Genomic DNA, 22,530 nt, shown 5'->3' with positions numbered 1-22,530 from the left:
GTTTACAATCTACAAGTACCCCAAGGTCTCGTTCACACACAGTGCTACCTAGAAGCGTATCCCCCATCCAGTAGGCATGCTTTTCATTTTTCTGACCCAGATGCAGAACTTTACACTTATCTTTATTAAATTGCATCTTGTTCTCATTTGCCCATTTTTCTATTGTGTTCAGATCTCGTTGAACTCTGTTTCTATCTTCCGGAGTATTTGCCAGTCCTCCCAATTTGGTGTCATCTGCAAACTTGATGAGTAGTCCCTCCACCCCCTCATCTAGATCATTAATAAATATGTTAAAAAGTACATCTTATGATTTTAATGTGATCAGACTGTTTTGGTTTGGTCACAAACTTTAAAGCATATGCTTTAAAGATGTTAAGAGATTCTGGGTTAGGAGATACAAAGCGATCTTCCTTACGTTTAAGGCCACATCTGTTCACATAAGAGAAGTGGGAATGTTTTTGTATGCAAATGCCTCCCCTCTCCGTTTAGCAGATGCAAAATGGCACTGAAGCATATCCATTTAGTCCAAAATGTCTGGGATGTTGACTCAAAGCATTAAAGCAACCCTAATTAATTGGAGCAGGGGATTGTGTTTCCTTGCAAAGCATACACTTCCTCATATCTGAAATAATGGTGACGCTGTCTTTGTAATCTAGGAACCTTGTTTCTTATTTCCAGCTTTGTCTTGTCCTTTAATTATATAGTAATGGTTGTGCAAACAAGAAAAAGACTAGAGCAACTTCAAAAGGATTAACCAAGTAATTAAAGAGCTAGACCTCTTTGATAAACCACTTAGGGAGTGAGGGCTGGGATGTCAGCTCTGCTGCAATGCTCTGTACACAGGTAACTGTCAACTGCAAATATTATTTTATTTGCACAGGTATTTATAAAATACAAAAACACTTGTATACATTTTCCTGTTTATAAAAATAATAAATGATACCAAACTTCAAATCTATTTCCATACACACTCTCTGCCTTAATCCTGTCAACAAAGTTGTACACATTTTTGTATTTAATAAAAGAAGACGACTTTTTGCTAGTTTGCTTCGGGACTGTTCTTTCCACATCTATGACCTGAGTACCATTACTGTCACATGCCACACTCCATGCAGCCCAGTCTTTTCTTTGGAAACCTGCTGTTTCCATGCCTGTGTCATCAACATTCTTGGTGCAGATTCAAACCCGGCTCGCCAGATTAGAAGTCTGCACTCCTAACCACTACACCAAGATGGCTCTCATGAGTAATAATGTCATTTCAGATTTGTCAGCTTGCTCTATCAATACAGTATATGTTTTCCAACAATTTACATTCCAAAGTGAGGGACTTCATATTTACAAAAACCCAAAGCAAAGCATGGCTCGGAGGTCAGCTGCTGGAGACATTTAAGGCAAGTCCAGCCACTGATGGTTTTCATCTTGGCCCCATCTTCCAGCCTAGACGTGAAAGCAGCATATAGGATGCAGCAGTTAAAAGCAGTGGAGCTTATTGATGGCCATAGGGACATGTCTAGAGACTGCAGATCACCATTCCTCAATGTCTTCCCTTTGTGACTTTTCAAGGAAGCCTGTTGTAGGTTACAGGTGGGCGTCACATTTAACAGTGCATTGTTCTCGATAAACCCAGAAACTGCACATATTTTGTAGCCATTTTTTTTTGGGGGGGGGGGAGTCCTATTCTCTCACACACACTAATATTTCTTTCATAATTTCTCACCCCAATGAAAAAGTTCAGTTCCTATCCAGTCGAAACACTAGCAGTGCAATCCTAAACACAATAACAGCTTTCTGAATCCATAGGTTTAGAAGGGAGTGACTGCTTCAAATTTCTCTGTAAATCACATTAAAAACTGAAAAAAACGGTTAATGTGTTTGGTTGGAGAACATATTGTATATTGGAGCGATGTACTTTTTCCTGTGTCTCCCAAGATTGTGGAGCAGATACTTGGAAATGGAAAGCGTAAGAAACTTTCCGAATGATTGTTCCATGGTTTGCATTTTCTGAGCACTGGCAGTTGGTATTTTTGAGTGTTTAAAGATGTGTTACATTCAATCAGACATTGCTGTTGAGTTGCATTTAGGTTGGGCAGCTGTTGGATGTTGTTTGTGTTGTGATTGCCAGCCACCACCATCCTACGCACATACTTTGATAGCTCAAATTTTGGGGCAACTCAAGTCCCCCCCCCCCTTTTAAAAGGATGCTGGGTTAAAATGGTTTACTTTCTGCTTTTTAAATATCTGTTTGTGACATATCCTGAGAACAATTTTTTGAGAATAAGGCCTATTGAATAGTCTTCTAGAGTTGGATTTGGGATAGATCTGCATTCCTAAGCAGAATTAGCCGGTTGATTTTAATGGACTTAGAAGGGTGTACTTGTGCTTAGAATCCCACAACTAGCACCTTTTTCTTCTTCCTAAGAATTTAGAGTGGCTCATTGATGTTTCCTAATACTTTTCACATCCCATTTATATAGTGGAATGATCATGGGTATACTGTCCATTTTGGAACTATTTCAAACAAATGGAGAAATAGTCAACGGCTTAACCACACAGAAAAATTTCTTCAGGTAGTATGCAGTCCTGGAAACAATCTTTCAAGAACATTACCTATTTTAGTATGGGTGCACTCATAGTGGCAGTAAACATTCATATTGATAACCTGGTGAACTTAGAAGGAAGAGGATTTTTTTGAAAGAGGACTTCTCCAGTAACTTGATTGTTCTTTGTAAATTTCCCCCTGTGTTCTTATGCATCATCAGTTGTTCTCAGTCTTTTCCAAAGTCTGCTCCGGCTCCCTGAATCCTCTGGCACTTGTTTATCAGCTCCCCACATAAGATTTGTTCTCCGTTCCCTTCCTGTGCTAAAGTGCATTTAATGCCTTCACAGCAATTTTGCTGCACTGAAGAGGGAGAATGAGAATGGTCATTTTCTGTAGTCTCTGTCCTCTTAAATTCGGAATGAATTGAGGGATGAGGGCATCTTTCACCTGTTCATGGGGGGAAAGAAAGATTGTTTACTATATGATCAGTATTTTAATTTATTGCTATTATTTTTACTAGTTAAGCATTAAGAACATGTGGCTTATTTTACTGGGTCAGATCAAGATACAACTTATTGTAGTGGAGTGTCTGCTGGGAAATATACTCAGAGAAACTGATTTTGCAGAACAAGTTAAAACGTATAGTGCAGTTTGCAGGCTGGTCAGCCAACAGAACTAGAACGTTGCATGAGAAATCTGTTGTAGTAGTTTCTTAACATGTCTGGAAAAAATAATGCCATTAAATTATTTCAGTTCACTGATCAATTCAAAGGAATCTTTTAGACATCTCTGTTTGTGTTGTGAACAGACCCAGGGGATGGCCAACTGAACTCGGAGATATAGGCATATCCATTTGTTGGAAATTCTGGTCAAAGGACTGTAAATTGATTGATTGTTTGGATGGATGGATGGATTGATTGATTGATTGATTGAGATATAGGCTGAAAGTCCTAAGAACACGTTGCTGGGAGTAAGCCCAACTTAATAAAGAAGATATGTCTAGGATTGCTCTCATAGTAATTGTCACCTGCCTCACTTTTTACTGTGAAAAATCCTAGTGCATCTCCACCTTTGCAACCTATGAATAGCTTCAGATATGGAAGTGGAAGTGTGTGCGGCTCTCAACTTCCTGTGGCCACAACCTTGTATCTTGTCCAAAGTGAGATGCTGTTTCCTCCACGCTTGGAGAGGTACTCTTGATTTGTTCATTGCTGCTCTTTGGCAGCAGAATTCTCTTAATCTACCAGAGTTATTGTCCAGCAGGCGCAAAGAGTCCACCCAGCATTGTTTCCCCACCTTCTGTATGGGCATCCCTTCACTAGAGTTATAAGAACTATTGGTGTAATATCCACGAGGTGTTTTGAACACTTTCTGCTAAAGAAATGCTAACTACTAACACTTTGAAAGGATAAATTTCAGAAACGGCACATACATAAAATTGTCACAGTTGTAGTACTCTACTGGCTGAAGCCAATTTATATAGCTTTGAGATGGGTGTTTAAATCTGCTTTCTTATTTTGCAAATCGTACATTTTCTGAAGAGACAATAAATATTTCTGGAAATTTTGAATCCATGGTGGAGAATCCTGTCCCCTCCCCTCTTTTTTCCTTTCCTTGGAAAAAGACAGGAGAGATGGAAAAACTGAAATACATACAGTACTTTCCTATCAATCCTAAACGTACATGATTGCTTTAACTTCCCATTCAGTTCCGTGCCACTTACCTCCATCTAAGCCAGGGGTAGTCAAACTGTGGCCCTCCAGATGTCCATGGATTACAATTCCCATGAGCCCCTGCCAGCAAACCGCAGGAGGGCCGCAGTTTGACTACCCCTGATCTAAGCCCACTGATTGGAGTAAGTGTACATAGGATATTGTTTTGTTGGTTGCCATATAAAATTGTACTGTTTGACATATTAATGAAATGTGAAGTGTAATTGCCTTGATTTCCTGGAGGCAAAATTGCTAATACTTCCTAAAGAGAGAGCTGCAAACTCCATGCTCTCATTATGTAAATGCTGTCGATGATCTTATACACAATATTCATATTACACATTCTGACTGAGTAAAAACTTGTCATAACAATGTCATTGAAAAGGGAAAACTTTTCATTAAAAAATTTCCAGTGTTTCTCCAAATGTTAAATTGTTCGTTTGGAAAGGTCCTTTGGGGTAAGAAACAAGTTTTCCAGGGTCTTTTCAGTTTGTGTGTGTGAGGGGCATCACATCTCTATTCTTGGACAACGCATGCAGACACTTAGCTTCACTATTGCTGAGGTGCGAAGTTACAACATGGTTCAAGTTAAAGTCAGGTTACAGCATGGTTCAAGTGGAGAACTACTAGTGCGAGTACTACTCATGTTCAAATCCCTGTTTGTGCCATGGAAGTTCACTGAGTTGACCAGGGCCAGTTACATACTCTCACCCTAATCTACCACAGTGAGTTGTTGTGAGTATACAATGGAGAATAGGAGAAAGATGTAAGTCACTTTGGGTCCCCATTGGGATGAAAACAGTACAAATGAATTAAATAAATGTATTAAAAACGTTTGGTTCACAACTAAATTGAACTTTTGGCCATGCAGCCCATATGCCTTTCTGTATTTGCTCTGTAGAACAGACAGATTTCTGTTGGGCTGTCCCTGTGTATGTGCGAGGATACCAAGAAAGGTGCTTAATGGACTCTAGAAACATCTTTGTGGTCCTGACATTCATGTTAATGGCAGGGTTCACTAGGAAGCCTACAATATTTAATAAATATAAAACACTACTTAGGGCAGAATTACATGTTAGGTGTACTGTGGTTCTTTTGAGGCATTTTAAGTGTGCATCACAACTTCTCAGAAGAAGGAAGAGGGAAATTTTCAAAAAAGTGTCTCAAGTGTAAAGGGTAAAATATATACTCTATTTGTCCCCTGCACTGTGTCGTTCTTTGAACTGCAGCCTCAGCAGCTGCATTGTATTAAAACAAAACCTCAAGAACTCTGCAAAAAGAATTCTAGAACTGCATGTAAGAAAATTGTTCTTTTATAATACCATTTATAATACCTAAAGTCAGAAATCAGATAGTTCTCCTACAAACAAATTCTGCCTTGGATCAAGGATTGATTTTAAGAGGTCATAAGAGTAGCTTTTCATGTGTTTATTTGTATTAAATTAAGAATCAGACCTGGATTTATTTAAAATCAAACACTTTAAATATGGTTTTAATATTGTTTTTACAACTCTAATAAAAATATTATGCAATATTTTTATTTTAATGTATATCTTTTAATGCTACTCAGAAATAGCAGACAGATGAGTACATTCTCAGGCCATTGTACAAAACCAGAACATCTCATTGTGCTCGGATAACTAGGGATGCACAACAAGGCCCATTTTACTTCTACTTGTTCTCATAGACTGTTGTCGTGAGTCTTTTCTTTTTTGCCTGTTTCTGTTGCTCCCAAAAAAATTGTCCAATTTAAAATGGGTAAACAGAAAATGAAAAGATTTGTAAAGAGATATGAAGAAACACTTGAATACCTGGAAAATACTATAACGTTTGGGACAGGGGCAGTCGCTTTGATCCCCCATAGGAGTTCCACTAATGGAAAGGAATTTTATCAGTAGAGTATGACTTCCTCTTGCCTCTTGATGCTCTCCCGCCCCCTCCCCATGCTGCCCTTTGGGAATGGGATGACCAGGAGAAGCTTTTTTTTTGGCAGGGGGGGGATTAGAATTCTGCAGGGAGTTGTTGGGGAAAATGTTCTCTTTTGGAATGCATACATACATTTTAAGACAAGAGTTTGCTCACTCAAAATGCTTTCTAAAAATTGTGAAATATGACAATTTTAATTTAAGATACGGTACATTAGATAATAATAACCTTTGTGTATATTATAGATATATGGAATATATTTTCAAGGATGCATTTATTGCTGTTCACAATATGGTGCTGCCATTTATGATGTATTATTGATATTGATGATTACTGAAGAGGTCATTTTTTTCAGTGTTAGTAAATGTACCGTATTTGCTGGCGTATAAGACAATTGGGCATATAAGACGACCCCCCCAACATTTCCACTCAAAATATAGAGTTTGTTACATTACATTACAGTACTATGGGCAACTATCGGCAGCTCTGTCTATCCCAACTGAAGTGCACCCGGCGTATAGGACGACCCCCCCACTTGGAGGCATGTTTTTCAGGGGGGGGGGAAGTACTTATACACCAGCAAATACTGTAATTCAATATTCACATTTGCTGTTCGTTCTTCAGACTGTGAAGACTGTGAAGATTGTTTTGTGTCCAAATAAAGAACCTGTTTTGGGTTGCAAAATTTATGGTTTCCATTTTTGAAATTTTTGTTGTAATTCTCAGCAAAAACAAAGAAATAGCTTAGGTACCATAGAGTGCATCAGTTTGCGTTTCTCTTTCTTTGCCTCTGTCACTTATGCCTAGTATGTTAGCTATTTTGTTTGAACAAAAGTGAGACATTTATATTTTTAACATTTCTTAACTATATCAAATAGTATGGTTTTATATTTTAACAAAGTTGTGAATTATACATTTTATGTTGTTAATAAAGAAGTTCAGTAAGATTAGGATTGATAATGTACATATTTAATTTTCCCCCTGAAAAGAACTTTTCGCAAAGTGTTATGTTCCATGGCTTTTACATTTTGTAAAGTACAAATGTACAATTTACATTTGCATCTCTAAATTCATGCAAGTGGAAAATTAAATGGCATTTTCAAGGAAAAAGAGTGAGGTGAAAAAGCATTGTAGCAATCCTTGTACATATAACTGAAGTTTAAATTCCATGCTCCTTCCTGTATTTTAAAGTTTAAATTCATCCACTGCGATGCCTACAATTCATTAACCACAACACCTGTAGTCCTCATGTGATATACTGTGTATTTCCACTGTAGTAACTGAGACTTCTGAGGATGTGGAATAACATAATATGGGCCGATCATCATAATCTTCCTTGATGGTCTTCCATCCTGGTACCAACCCTTATGCGGTTGCTAGAAGTCAGCTTCAACTTGACAGCACTTTACACATAAAGAACTGAGACTTCTAGAGAGTTATGTTTAAAAAAAAAATAATTACGGTGATAATCACCTAAACAAATGGTCAACTTTTGGGATAGTTCTCCATTTCTGGTGAATAAATATATTTGAACTTTCTGGGTACTGTTTTATTGATCCTTGCCCCTAGATGTTGGTGATATAGAAGAACTTGAGAATAAGTTGAATTTATCATTTCTCTCAGTTCGTTCTTACCCATTTCAGTTATAGCATGACTAGAATAAACACACGGCAGGGCCTAACTTGGACTGAGACTACTGCATGGGAGAAGGAGGAATTCGTGCCTTCTCCCCTTTGTTGTTTTTAAAAGCTGAAACAGCGCAGGGTCCGTGGTGGTGGTGGTGTTCTGTGGACAGCCAGCATATGCAAGCATTCATTTGGGTCCTGCTGCATATTTACAAGTTGCTGCAAGCAACTATATTATATGTGACCAGACTGTCCCACTTTTGGAGGGACATCTGGGGGCACCTGGCAAATTGTACTTATGTTGAAATTTAAAAAATATATATTACAATACTATTTTTGCATTCTATGCGTTCTATGAAACTTTTTGTTGCTCCATGTAGACCAAATTTTTATTCAAGAACCCTCCCGGTCAATGGTGTCCCGCTTTACCAATGTTAAAATCTGGTCACCTTAATATTATAGTGAGTACCCATGGTGCACTTGTCCTTTGGTGGAGGGGTTTCCCAGTCCTTACATTCCTTATTTCCCCCCTCAACCCCTTAAATTCTACGTATGAAAATAATATGTTAAAAATTACCTTATTTGTTTAGCATTTCGAGAACCTGAGTCATAAGCTGAAAACGGTATCTTATTTCTACATGGATCATCTCCCAGGCACATGGACTGTACTGCTTATCTTGAAGGAAATCATTCATTCTCTGGAAGTAGCTTTGGACTTTCAGAATCAGGGGACATATTTTCTGTTTAGAGTTCCTCAGTTCCTTTTGCATCTCATTTGAATCAAAGCATTTTTCCAGTGTGCTAATTTGCTGGTGAAGGCTGATCAGGATGTTTCTGGTGCAAGTTGAGTTCCAGGTATCGTTGGGTTTATCTTTGATGAAAAAGTTGATGAATAGATGGAGCATCTTTTTGATAATTATTACATGTCCCTCGTTGCTAGCTTTGAAAACTTCCAGAGGAAATCCAAAATCTACTATGTCATGTAGGCATTCCAAAGGAAATTGTCCACTTGTCCTGCAGAGTTCTTGTAAATTTGTCTCCATCTGTTGATTCTGGATGAGAAGAATGGGACATTTGGAAAGCAAGACTTGACTGGAATGGGCAAAGAGTGTGAACATGAGGCAAGCTTGTAATCCATAGTTTTGACTTGTTGGAGCCATGATGATCGGGTTGTTATCGTATCATCCAGTCTTACCAAAGCGCAACTGGAAACTGTGACAGCTGACTTTCTTATTGGAGCTCTCGCTGTGCTCAAGTATTTAAAGGTGTCCTATCATCACAGCTGTAACTGCCCCATCTCCTTGAATCTCTTTAAATACATTTTGGAGACTCTTGATATAAATCTGCCAACCCTCTGAATTTATTTATACAGGGTGAAACACTTGGATTAATCATAATTCCACCCCACCTTCTATACTCCAAATGCCTTTGAGGGCCATCTTTGGTTACTTCCAGTTTCTATTGAATGAGTTTCAGTTATCTTCTAGGTCTTAAATTTTTTTTTAGCAGTATTGATATAGAAGAATGTACATTTGTGTTCTATATTATTTTAAAGTCTGATGAGGTATATTTCCTATTATACCATGTAAAATATGATACATTTTTCAGTTTAGTATGTCCAGGTCTTAATTTTTTCCCTTATTTAAATAGAAATTGTATTTGGTCATCTACTGTGTGTTGAATCATGAGTTTTGTCCAGTGTGTTTCTTCCACTCAAGGAAAACTTTCCTGTGAGGATGGAGAGTAGGATGAAGTCTTTCTAAAGATTTTTTTGTTGGAGGAATGACTCCTTCCTCAATGAGAGGAGCCTTTCCTCCAACAAGGAATGTTTCAGTTAGTTCTTTCATATTTAGGTAGTAACTTTCCATTTGCTTCTCTTCAGCACCTCATTTTTTTATGGTCTGTTTCTTCTAGGTAGTTTTTGTGCACCCTTATATAACACTTGTTTCCTAAAATTGCTGCTGAAAATGACTGTCAATTGAATTATTTTTCTTCATATTTATCTTGTCAACTTACATATCTGTTTGAGGAAGAGAAACCCATGTCATATTTTTCTTTTGAGACAAAATTTTAGCATATCAAAAGAACTGCCTAATATGCCATGGACTTGGTTGCCAGCTCATCTGTTTCAGTAGAATTTAACTCTCTTCCATGGGGATCATTGGGGCACCTCAGTTTAATCGCCACTCTCCATGGTATCACTTGCATGGTGTCTTTTCTACCACATGAGAGGAGACATTAAAAATAGCCTTTGTTTGGCTGTGCAGGTCAAAGAAGATTTCCTTCCTTCCTTCCTTCCTTCCTTCCTTCCTTCCTTCCTTCCTTCCTTCCTTCCTTCCTTCCTTCCTTCCTTCCTTCCTTCCTTCCTTCCTTCCTTCCTTCCTTCCTTCCTCCCTCCCTCCCTCCCTCCCTCCCTCCCACCCACCCTTGTGACTTGGGCCAGTTTACTTGGAAGATGAATTCATAACTCGATTTTTTTTAATGGATCATTGTATGTATTTTTTGCGTTCATCTTCCCTCCCACCCCAGCTTATAAGTCTGGAAAACACATAGTCGCTTATATGATTCCTAGTGATAATTACCTGTTTCATAGGCTTGAGACAGATGCCTGCATGGCCATGATACTCCTTCCTCTTGGTGTATACTCTGTGTGTTGCTCCCTGCATCCAAGTGCATTGCATCTCTTGGGATGCTGTACTGTTTATGGATACATATACATTGTATGCTATTAAAACTCTCTAAAGACTTTGTAGGTTAATAGTGCAATCCTGCATAGTGTAAGTCCCATTGATTTCAATTGGTTTCAGCTAGGGGATTCAGCCTCCAGGTGGGAGCTGGGGATTCCCTAGAATTACAGCTGATCTTCAGACTACAGGTATCAGTTTCCCTGAGAGTGGAGAGTGGTCTCTGTGGCATTGTATCCCTCTCAGATGCCTATCCTCCCCAGGCCCTATTCCCTATTCCCAAAACTCCCAAATTTGGGAGTTTCCCATATTGGATCTGGCAACCCTACCCCCCTTCCCCCTTTTTGCCAGCCTAACTCCATCAGACTGTTAATCTTAGTTGGTGTTTTTTCTATTCCAGATCATTCTTGGGGAGGTAGGGGAAAAACAAAGAGTTACTTAGTAGCAGGCATCAAGCAAATTTCACGAGGGACAGGATTGTCTTTATAAACTCTTTATTACATTTAAATTACATAATCTGGCCACTTGAGTTGACCAGTCATGCATAGGTGTGTGTTATGGCTACCTGTCAACCAACATGTAGACACTATTTTTAAGTGAAGTTTGCTTATTTAAATTACTCCTTTGTGCATTGGCATATTAATTGTTTAACTGAAGAAAGCAGAATAGTAGCTCCTTAAGACAGTCAATTCTCCCAATGACTTTGAGTGGTATAGTTCAACCAGCTCTTATAAAAATGTAGAGCTTGAAATCCATTGTTTGAAGTTAACTGATGTAGACAGATCGTAAAATTAATTCTTCAACAGTGTATAATGGTTGCATACAGTTTATAATTTGGCATTTTGGATTTCTTGTTTCTCTAAAACTGGATTATTATTATTACACAGAGTTCCTTACAGCTAGACAATTATTTGATCTCTCTAGTTTTCCGCCGCCGCAGCATAATTAGTAAAATTGTCCTTTGTAGTTCAGGAATTGACTGATAATCCAGTTTTGTCTAGCATCTGGATCTGTAGTAAATACAATAAAATAACATGTGGTTCTGTGACTTACAGGCGCTCAGTTCTTTCCTCGCTAGCTAGGGTTCTGCACTTTCCACTGATTCAGCACATTTATTCATATTTTGCTTTGTGATTCTTACAACCTATGCTGAAGAAAATAGTGACAATGAGGTCAGCAGAATGGACTGCATTTCAACAGATCAGCAGGGACAGCATTCCAGTTTCTTCATAATGTTTCTTCATAATAAAACCTATGCATATAGAAAACTGTTACTGTACAACAGGGAGGAATGTTTTAGACCTTCTCTTTGCTTTCCATATTGGTTTTTTATTTGCATTCTGAAATCTGATTGGCCACCTGCAGTTTAAAATGATCTACTAGGTCTCCAATATGTTAATTTACCTGCCTGTGTGATATGTAGCTTTGGTGTGTGCTAGTTATTTTCATGCATTTGATTCCTTGAAGCGGCAGTTCAGAAGTGGTGAACATATATTGGGGAACTCATCTTTAGTCTAACCACCACATGGTGTTTTTTTCTTTACCGTTCTTTACCATTGAGAAACCCATGAAATCTTCAGGCTTCAAGAAACCACAGAATATGGTTGGGTAGCATAGCTTCATACATGCCCACCTGGGGCCCCTCCTCTTCCTACCCCTTTTCACTGACCATTTTGGGAGGGGTTGGGACCGTATGTGGTCGTATCACCTGAAAAATTGTTTAACAAACTTTTAAAAATATAAAAATGAATTAACTCCCACCCATTTAGGAAACCCTTCCAGGGCTGTTAAGAAACACTGGGGTTTCAGGAAACCCTGGTTGAGAAAGCATGGGTTAGGTAAACATTTGGCAGCTCTTATGGTACAGTGGTTAAATATGTTGTTGATCCAGGCTGAGAAAGAGAGGCACCTCACAGAGTTGTTGCAACAGTCACGTAGAGCAGTGGTCCCCAACCCCTGGTCTGGATCAGTCGGTACTGGGCTGTGGCTCCCCCTCGCCCTCCTCTCTGGCAGCCGCCATGGCTGGGGCTCCCCCTTGGCATGGCACTGTGCAGCTGCTGCTGACAGCGCCCCCCAGTGGGCGGCAGGAAGTCGGGCACCAGCAGGAAAGCAAGTGGAGCAGGGGCTTAGGTGGCGGCAACGTCCCTCGGCAAAAGACTACCCCCCCCCGGGCCTCAGTAAAATGGTCAAGCGTTGACTGGTCCCCGGTGATAAAAAGGTTGGAGACCACTGACGTAGAGGATAAGAGAAAGCCTGAGCTTCCTGGAAGAAGATTGGGACAAAAATATGACAACAAAAGGATTAGTCATTTTCTAGAAGTATTAGTAGTTATTTCTGTATCATATGTAGAAAGTGCACACATATCTAAATTACAAATTTGTTTTTGTTCTAAAATAGTTTGCCTGACTTGGATTCCTCCAGCGAATCCTGGAAATTGTGGTTCGGTAGTGCTAAGAATACTGTAGTGTAGGTGCATCCTATAATTCTTCACTCCATGTTTGCATCTAAAAATGGTAACTCAAAGAACTGATATTCTTGCATTTCTTTTTATGATTCTTTCTAGAGTAGGAATATTAAATAACACAGAAAACTGTAAATTCTTTGGAAATTTTTGAAAATAGAACTTAGGTACAAGCAGGAACAATTGTTCGTCTTGGCTGCTTCACAGGTTTTGTTGTTGTTGTTGTTGAAGCTATGCTACAATAAAAAGAACTTGGGTGGCATTGTAGCAGCAAACTCGCATTCAGCAGAATATAATATGGCACAATTTCATTTTGGTTTCCTCCTTGTAGTCATTAGCAAATTTCCCATTAGGTGTGCTTTTTGACCATGAATGTGATTCTGAGACAACTTGGAGGGCTCCTCTGGTGCTGTATTACACCTGCATTGTTGGAAAATATGGGTACATTGCACATGATAAAAGATGTACATCAATCTAAGGGCATATTAAATGTTACAAACAAATTTGGGTTCATAGGTGTGATTCATGGTCAGATTGTGACCTTGCACATGAGGAAATGGTAATGAAGGAAGATTTTGATCACTCAGACATCCTGTGATTGCCGTATCTTAAATATTCCTTAATTTTATTTATTTATTCATTCATTGTTTGTATACCACCACTCACTAATAGGTCTCGGGAGATGACACAAGTGTGAGATGTGTCCTTTTCAGGGAATTTGTCAGATCAACTTTTCACCATTACTAATCCATATATTAGACTTTCAATTCACTTTCCTACACAGGTTTTCAAAGCATGCACAGGACGATATAAAATCAGAAGCAACAATCGCACTGCTGTGGTCATTATAGTGATACCAGTATGGCTGTCAACCCTTACAGAATACTGTGCTAATTCAGAAGATACTGAAATTGGTTGCCACCTAAAATGTTTCTTTATTCAGAAGAAAAGAATATAAAATCCTCAGGAGGTCTTGAATAGTATGTCACAAACCAATATTAATGTTGGTTGTGTAGATTAATGCTTCTATGACTTATCTCCTTCGAAACAGTGGAAATGAGGTCTTCAAATGTGATTTCACATAACAGACTGGATTTAGAGAAGTATTTAGGTAGAGAGAGTCTACTTCATTGAATAATTATCCCCAAATTATTATGGAAAAGCACATTCTCCATTCCACAAATCCTCTCCTGCACATTATATTAGTACACATATTCCCGGGCACATGCTGCACCTGCAACAATTGGATGGGTAACATCGTATCTTTGAAATGCTCATCATGACTCTGCATAACTTTATGGGACAGATGATTAACATCATGCTAAGCATTATTTGATAGCAACGAGACTGACTAGACTTAACTGTTCAGACAATACACTCTTAATTACAGCGCCTGGCCTCTGGCGTCCTTGGCAAGAATAATTACTGTCGTTTAACTCAGTGTTTTTACAATCCAGTGTATGAGTAACGGAGCCATCATTTGCATTGCTCATAACTGTGAGTGTGTGTGTGTGTGTGTGTGTGTGTGTGTAATGTTAGGATATGGGGATCCTGGACTGGCGAGTCGAAATCTAAAATAATCTATCACAATAAACCACTTAGATTGGTGGTTTTCTTCCAAAATTATAGACAGACTTTGACCAGTTCTGCCATTGAGAATGTTCAGCTACAGATGCCACATTTTAAACCTTGAGAACTTTTGTGTTCAAAGCATGTGATCTGTTGCTATGTCCCCTCTCAAAGGTATATAATTTCTTTCTGTGATGTGCTGTCAAGGGGCTTCCAGTTTATGGCGACCCTAGGAATAAGTGACATCCAAAACTTCCTATCATTAACAGCTTTGCTCAGGTCTTGCAAGCTGAAAGCTGTGCCTTTCTTTATTGAGACATTACATCTTGTGTTAGGTTTTCCTCTTTTTCTGCTGTCTTTAACTTGTAGACAGTATGTTGACCCTGGTGAAAACGAATGGAACGGGGATAGCCCCCAGAAGAGGTCTTGGTGTGGAATTTTGGGCATTTTAAGTAAATGCTGCAGCAACAAAATACAGCTTCCAATTACTAGAATAATGGAAACTTTGAATTGTGAGTCTGTAATCATTTATGGCCCACCAAATAAAAATATATAGCCCCACTAGCCATGCTCATTACAAATTTGACACATGTGTACTATTTGCTGCCTGGCCAAAAAAAAAAAGAAAAGAAAAGAAAGAGAGAGATGGGTCAAGGACTTGGCAGACCATCATACAATACTGGTGGGCTGTGCTGGACATTGTGGGCCACAGATATAGCAGGCTTGGGTTACAGGAAAGAAACAGTGCAGCTCTCTGTTGAGTTATTCTAATCCCACTATTACCTCTTAGGAGGTAAATGTATGAATGTCTTATAAAGAGAACTGTTTTATTTTCTTTTTCATTCATACCTTACATCTTTCTCCTTTCTTCCATTTTCCCCTCACAACAACCCTGTGAGGTAGGTTAGGCTGAGAGTGTATGACTGGCACAAGTCACCCAGCAAGGTTCCATGTCAAAACTTCAACTCATGCCTTGTCTTCTAGCACAGCCTTTCTCAACTTTTTTACTGTTGAGAAACCCCTGAAACATTTTTCAGGCTTCAAGACACCCCAGAATTGACCCAATGGTGCAAAATACAATTGGGAAGCATACCTATGTACATGCCCACCTGGGGTTCCTCTCCACCCCCTCCAGGCTCAACATTGGGGAGGGGTGGGTTGGTATGACCATATATGGTCATTGTTGTTGTTGTTGTTATGTGCGAAGTCGTGTCCGACCCATCGCGACCCCATGGACAATGATCCTCCAGGCCTTCATGTCCTCTACCATTCCCCGGAGTCCATTTAAGTTTGCACCTACTGCTTCAGTGACTCCATCCAGCCACCTCATTCTCTGTCGTCCCCTTCTTCTTTTGCCCTCGATCGCTCCCAGCATTAGGCTCTTCTCCAGGGAGTCTTTCCTTCTCATGAGGTGGCCAAAGTATTTGAGTTTCATCTTCAGGATCTGGCCTTCTAAGGAGCAGTCAGGGTTGATCTCCTCTAGGACTGACCGGTTTGTTCGCCTTGCAGTCCAAGGGACTCGCAAGAGTCTTCTCCAGCACCAGAGTTCAAAAGCCTCAATTCTTTGACGCTCGGCCTTCCTTATGGTCCAACTTTCGCAGCCATACATTGCAACTGGGAATACCATAGCCTTGACTAAACGCACTTTTGTTGGCAGGGTGATGTCTCTGCTTTTTAGGATGCTGTCTAGATTTGCCATAGCTTTCCTCCCCAGGAGCAAGCGTCTTTTAATTTCTTTGCTGCAGTCCCCATCTGCAGTGATCTTGGAGCCCAGGAAAATAAAATCTGTCACTATCTCCATTTCTTCCCCATCTATTTGCCAGGAATTGAGAGGGCTGGATGCCATGATCTTTGTTTTCTTGATGTTGAGTTTCAAGCCAACTTTTGCACTCTCCTCCTTCACCCGCATCAACAGGCTCTTTAGTTCCTCTTCACTTTCTGCCATTAGAGTGGTATCATCTGCATATCTGTATATGGTCATATCACCCAATAAATGTTTAACAAATTTTTTAAATATATTCAGGAAAATCTTCCAGGGCCATCAAGAATCCCTATCTGTCCTAGTCTGATACTCTGACCATTTCACCACTTTGGCTGTTGGGTTCTTTATAATTTTTGAGATGGGAATTTAATTTTATAAACAGCCACAAAAGTAGAAGAAGAAGAAGAGTTGGTTCTTATATGCCGCTTTTCCCTACCCGAAGAAGGCTCAAAGCGGCTTAGAATCGCCTTCCCTCTCCTCTCCCCACAACAGACACCCGGTGAGGTGGGTGAGGCTGAGAGAGCCCTGATATTACTGCTCAGTCAGAACAGCTTTATCAGTGTTGTGGTGAGCCCAAGGTCACCCAGCTGGTTGCATGTGGGGGAGTGCAGAATCGAACCTGGCATGCCAGATTAGAAGTCCGCACTTCTAACCACTACACCAAACTGGCTCTCCAATATAGCAGCTAAACTGGATCTTCTAGTTAATATATACCATTGATAGCGAAAGACGTGTATACCAGAAGTAACATACTTCTTCGAAAACACTCTTTTCAAAGAAAGATCTTCTTTACAGAAAAATTTGCCATTGTTCTAAATGATAACTAGGGCAAATTAAGTGATTTAGGTCTTTACACATGGCAAAGGCCATATGGTGAAAGAGGATTACTTCAGCACGCTGCTGTTGGACTGTATCAAATCGTTCCCGGCTTTACAAGGATGAAAATGGGTCAGATTTAACCATTGGAGGAAAAGGTAATTCTGAACTACTGAAAAACCCTTTGTTATGACAGAAGGTGACATGCGTGGGAGTTTATATTTTGTAAGCTCCCCTGGTATGTGAGTCTTATCTGTCTCCACAGATTAGTATTGATAGACTCTGGGTAAGACAACTGTAGGCATGTTTTATCCACAGTTGTGAAGTCCCAAAATGCAGTAATTGCTTTTTGCCAGATCACCTCATTTGCTGTGTTCCACTGCATTCAGTGGAAAGCATTTAGATTCACACTCAGTTCTGTTTAAGCTCTTTTTTTGCTTGTGTTTCTTGGCCACATTAGGAATATAATAGAATCTTGGAATTGGTTTTTAATATATAGGACTTCTATATCATGAGGAAGATACCTTGGGCTTATGGATTTAGGACTTGTGGGTTATGAGAAGCATCTAAAATAGTGCCTGAAAAAGAATAAGCCACTGGAGATGTTGGAGAACTAGTATAGTGGGTGGGAACCACCTTGGGGACTGGGGAGGGGGTCAGAGAGTAAACAGCGGCCCATGGCATAGCAGTATCTCTTTTGACTGTGTAACCAGAACTGATGTTACTGCATTACAGGATGCTCTAGCAAGCTGGTTTGATCCAGTCTTCTGTGTTTCTACTGCATTGTTCATCAACAAACTGTTTTCAGGAGCAGGCTGAGATATAGCGCATCTAGTGGTCTTGAGGGCAGAGAAGTTGGAATGATAGACGAGTTGTCTTCATTGAATAGAATAAAATCGAGGAGGGAAGAATGGTGTAATAGATGTTGGAGATTGTTTAAGCTTTGCTCCTTCTACTTTTCTGATTCCTATCGAGTGGCGGTTTTAAAGGGCTGGTAAAAGAATGTAACTTAAAATCATTGTAGCGTCTTCTCTGACTCTAGGCAGAAATAGAGCCTGCCTTTCAGCATCAAATTAATTTATTACCTCTATGCTGAAATGCATTTTTTCCTGGATAAGTTTTTTTTTTGAACACCTATTAGGAAGTCATTCCAGATTCTATCTGTTCCTACCAGTGTATCAAGGGAAATCAGGACTTTCTTTAGCAGGACTTTCTTTAGCATGAGCACATGTAGAACGTTAGCCACAGTTGTAGAGTCTCCATGTCTGTCTGTTTTTATGACAGGTGGTGAATTGTATAGAGGGTGATGTTATTTCAGTGTGAGTGTGCTGGATATGTTGCACCCCTTGTGGTGCTCCCTAGACATGAAAACTTGTCATCCCATATCAGAGAACTGATGCAAGGCTGTTCTCAAATACAGCACTTTACTTTTCCTGTATGGACGCATATCCTGTCAAGTCACAACCAAATTATGGTGACCCCAGCAAGGAGCATTCAAGGCAAGTGCAAAGCACAGGTAGTTTTTTGGTGATTCTGCATGCAAGTGCTGAACCTGCTTAGCTTCCAGGATTCAACAAAGCCATGCTATGCTGCCCTCCCTCCCACTTTCCAGTAGTTTGAATAAACAGCATTAGAGGGAAGCTCGGACTATTCTGTGCCCCAGGTATTCTCAAGCACTGAGAATTCTGAATTTACAGGTTCCATTTTGAATTCTGTTTCTTAGCCATGCTGTGATGGAATGTGGCAAATGGGGGCATGAAGAATGCAGTGTGTGTGTGTGTGTGTGTGTGTGTGTGTGTGTGTGAGAGAGAGAGAGAGAGAGAGAGAGAGAGAGAAACAGACAGACAGACAGACAGACAGACACTCTTGGTTCTGGAGTTACTAGATGGATAGCTTTTTTCTTGCTTTCATAACCCTGAACCTCAGAAGTCTAGTATTATAGCACAATTGCTGATGGACGAGGGTGAGGTTAGATGAGTAAGGATCTAGTTGTGAATCAGAATAGCTCTATTTTGTACTATGCATAAGAGGTTATAGGATAGTGAAGGGTTGAGGAATGCATGCCTCCTGGCTTATATCCATTCTCTGTAATTATACTCTTTTCCAGGACACCATGAGCAGTTACTGTAAGTTAGTTCCCCCTTTTGAGAGTAAATAGTCATACGGTGCAATCGTAAGAAAACACTTTCCCTTAGGGGTAAGCCCATTGTGAGGAGACTTGAGTAGGATTCTGAGTGGACCTGGTGAGGGTTGTTCTTCTGCTGTGCATTGATTGATATACGTGCACACTTAGGATCACAAGAAGCCTTTTTTATCCAATTCTCATTATTAATCTGTCAGCATAAACTCTCTCAGTTTCACAATTGTCAGAGTTCTCTGTTTTCCTGCCAGTTGACACTTGGTTTCCCTTTAAGGTTCCATGGGCTCTAGAAAGACAGAGAGCATTCTCCATTTTAACTAAGTTGGTTGCAAGTGTGTATAGTGTGTGTTGAGGGAGTTCCTTTTTATTCTACTTTATTGCTTAATATATTCCTGCATATCTTGGAAATCCCCTTCCTAAGCCCCTGTCTTACTGTTGGAGGGCACTGGTTCTCTGCCCGAGAGGTAGGTATGGGACCATCAGCCTCACTACTGAATACAATTTTGAATAGATTTCTTTTTTAAGTTATTATATTATATTTAAGTTATATTTAAAGTTATATTTAAGTTATATTTAAGTTATATTTAAGTTATATATTTAAAGCATTTCTGTGTCACCTTATACCCAAAAGTCCAACCAATAAGGGCAGGCTATAAAAATAAAGTTGTTGTTATAAATAGTTCCATCATAGGGCAAATGTACCTGGAAACATAGGCAAATCTGTATCCCTACTGGGGAAGGCTGCATTGTGTGGAAATGGACAGAATCCCAACTGTTTTAATGCAGGTGTACATGACTTCATAATACGCTTCCCTTAGCTTGTGTTCTCTTACACTCTGTTCAAGCAGTTCATAAATCAGCTGTTACTAAATAGCTGGTCTTGAATTGCTGCTGTGTTGGCAAAATGGCTGTTTGTGGACACTCTGAAGCCTTGAGCTTGGAGCAAAGACTGGAATCCTGAACTCTTGTTAGGGATTCACCGGTTTCGAGGTTCTAACAAATCAGCGGACAAGCTTATGGACCTATCACGGGCCTCCATTAAGGCCCAATCGCGTGTCTTGGTGGGAGTCTCAAACATATATAAATATATATAAATTCCCCAGTTTGTTTGTCTATATTTTCTGGTTCTAGTAAAGTGTTGGTTGTTTGAAGCTGAAAAAGAACCCTCAGATGTAAGTGGTTTTTTTTTTCTGAAGTCAATAAAATTAGCTTAGCGCAGCATTGTGGAGAAGACAGATTTGTGTGGGATTCCGAGCAGTTTCCAGTTCATGCCAATTAGCAGTCTTTGGACTATGGTCTGTTCCTTAAAACTTTCCATGGGTAAAGGCAAAGGGGAAGGGAGAAAATAATCTAGTTACATTAATGTCATGTGTGTATGTCAAATTTATCCCTGAGAGGACGCAGGCTCCCAACAGGATGTCTGATTAGATTATCAGAATGTTCTAGCCATATGGGTTCTGTGAACGAGAGACCGGAGCAAAAATAAAATCTCGTTACACGTTCTGGCTGATGGCTATTGGGCTGGGTTAGACAAGAATGGAGGTTAGCACTAATTTGGTTAATTAGATCACTATTAACCATGCCACTGTTACTGACAGAGTGGCTATTTTAAAAGCAACCTGTATCTTGAACGCTGAATGAACTCAGTTAACAAAGCAGGTATTGTCACGTGTTTTAATGACTGCATTACAGAAAATTCTGTTTCCTGTATCCTGAAGATGACAATGCCCTCAGTACTCAAGACTAAAAGGGACCTGAGAAAGAACATCTGTAAAACAGGAGATGTCTAGGTTGTTGAATGCAATAGGATTCTGTTTGTGGCCTTGAACCAGAATCTAACATAGTGCCTCTCAGTAGCACCAGGGGTAATCAAACTGCGGCCCTCCAGATGTCCATGGACTACAATTCCCAGGAGCCCCTGCCAGCGAATGCTGGCAGGGGCTTCTGGGAATTGTAGTCCATGGACATCTGGAGGGCCGCAGTTTGACTACCCCTGAGTTAGAAGAACAGAAGCATTTTAAAGCTTTTAAGTGTTCCAGGCTAGATTTTTTAAAAGGTAAGCAAAGGGAGAGAGGATCAAGAGCCGTATTTCAAGCCATGGTGTTAAGGCCCATTTGCCTGCATCTGGATGTTTAGATGACTACAGTGGGCACAGAGCATACCTATCTGATATCAGATTGTACTCTGGCATGCTGGGAAGAAGCCAAAATGGGAGCTGTCCAGTTGAAAAATACAACCCCCATTACTTCATCAAATGTCTTTCAGATACCAAACAGTATGTACAGGTCCCTCAGAAGGTTGCCGTTGTGTACCAGTAAATATTCTGTTCACAGTGGTGCTTTGCTTACAAGAATTCTAGGAGGCTACTCAGTCTTGTCTTTAATGAAGTACAGTAAAATCAAAGCATTGCTGTAACCAGAACTTTTAGTCAATTGGTGTATAGTACTAGGAGACCTTTACACTCTGTCCAGGGGGTCCTTTGACAGAGAAATAACCCTTCCCCAATTTCACAGTCTCCATTGCAATGCCTCAGGGGGCATGTCAGTAGGGACAGCCCGATAACCTCGCTAACTCATGGAGGGACCCGGATCTTACTGCCCTGGCCTCAACCAAAGACCTGGTAGAAGAGCTCCATTTTACAGGCCCTATGGAATGGGGAAAATTCTGTCAGGGCCCTCAGCTCTCCCGGGAATTCATTTCAGGTGTTCATAATAGGTTGGTCTTACACCCTAGTATAGAATTGCTGCCTAAGGTAGTATCTAAACTTCACCCAACCCAAGAGTTAGTTCTCCCCACGTATTCCCCTTCCCCGACTTCTCAGGCAGAAAGAACTGTTCTCTATTCTTTAGAATGGTCAAAATCATTCTGAAAAGAATATTAGTTACTGAGGGCCAAGGAAGGGAAAGGCTGCCTCTTCCCAATCTATCTGCTGCTTCTTTGCTTTCCTGTTACTTGGCAGGAGTCAGGCAGTGTCCAGTGTTAGGCTGAAGGTCCATGGCTGCATCTGGTGTGTTCTGTAGAAGGATTCCTCTGATTTGACATCTGTGAAAGCTGTAACCTGGTCAAGAGAGGAGACTTTGTGAAACACCATGAATTTCACCAATGGGCAAGGAAAGAAGCGGATATGGGAGAGGCAGTTTTGCAATCATTGTTCCAATGAGAGAGACACCCCTCCTCATGAAGTTTGCTAGTCTTCCCAGTGTGGGGCTGCACCAGAGGACTTAAGATTAAAACATAGTGCACTAACTGTTGTTCACCAATATTTTCTGTGAAGAACATAGTCCCTCCTTTCTGCC

At 40.1% G+C, this 22,530-nt stretch overlaps 2 protein-coding genes across 4 annotated transcripts in view; one reads left to right on the top strand and one right to left on the bottom strand.

Moving 5' to 3' along the window:
• Positions 1-22,530, top strand: part of MOB3B (MOB kinase activator 3B) — a 114,381-nt gene that overhangs the window by 5,585 nt on the left and 86,266 nt on the right. The window lies entirely within an intron of this gene.
• Positions 8,381-8,962, bottom strand: IFNK (interferon kappa). Its single transcript, XM_077346484.1, has one exon. The coding sequence runs from the start codon at positions 8,960-8,962 to the stop codon at positions 8,381-8,383; it is 582 nt and encodes a 193-aa protein (XP_077202599.1).

This window comes from Paroedura picta, chromosome 7 (assembly GCF_049243985.1).
Source record: "Paroedura picta isolate Pp20150507F chromosome 7, Ppicta_v3.0, whole genome shotgun sequence".
Classification (NCBI taxonomy): domain Eukaryota; kingdom Metazoa; phylum Chordata; class Lepidosauria; order Squamata; family Gekkonidae; genus Paroedura; species Paroedura picta.
Note: the sequence above shows the minus strand (reverse complement) of the source record. Positions and strands in the feature narration are given on the sequence as shown.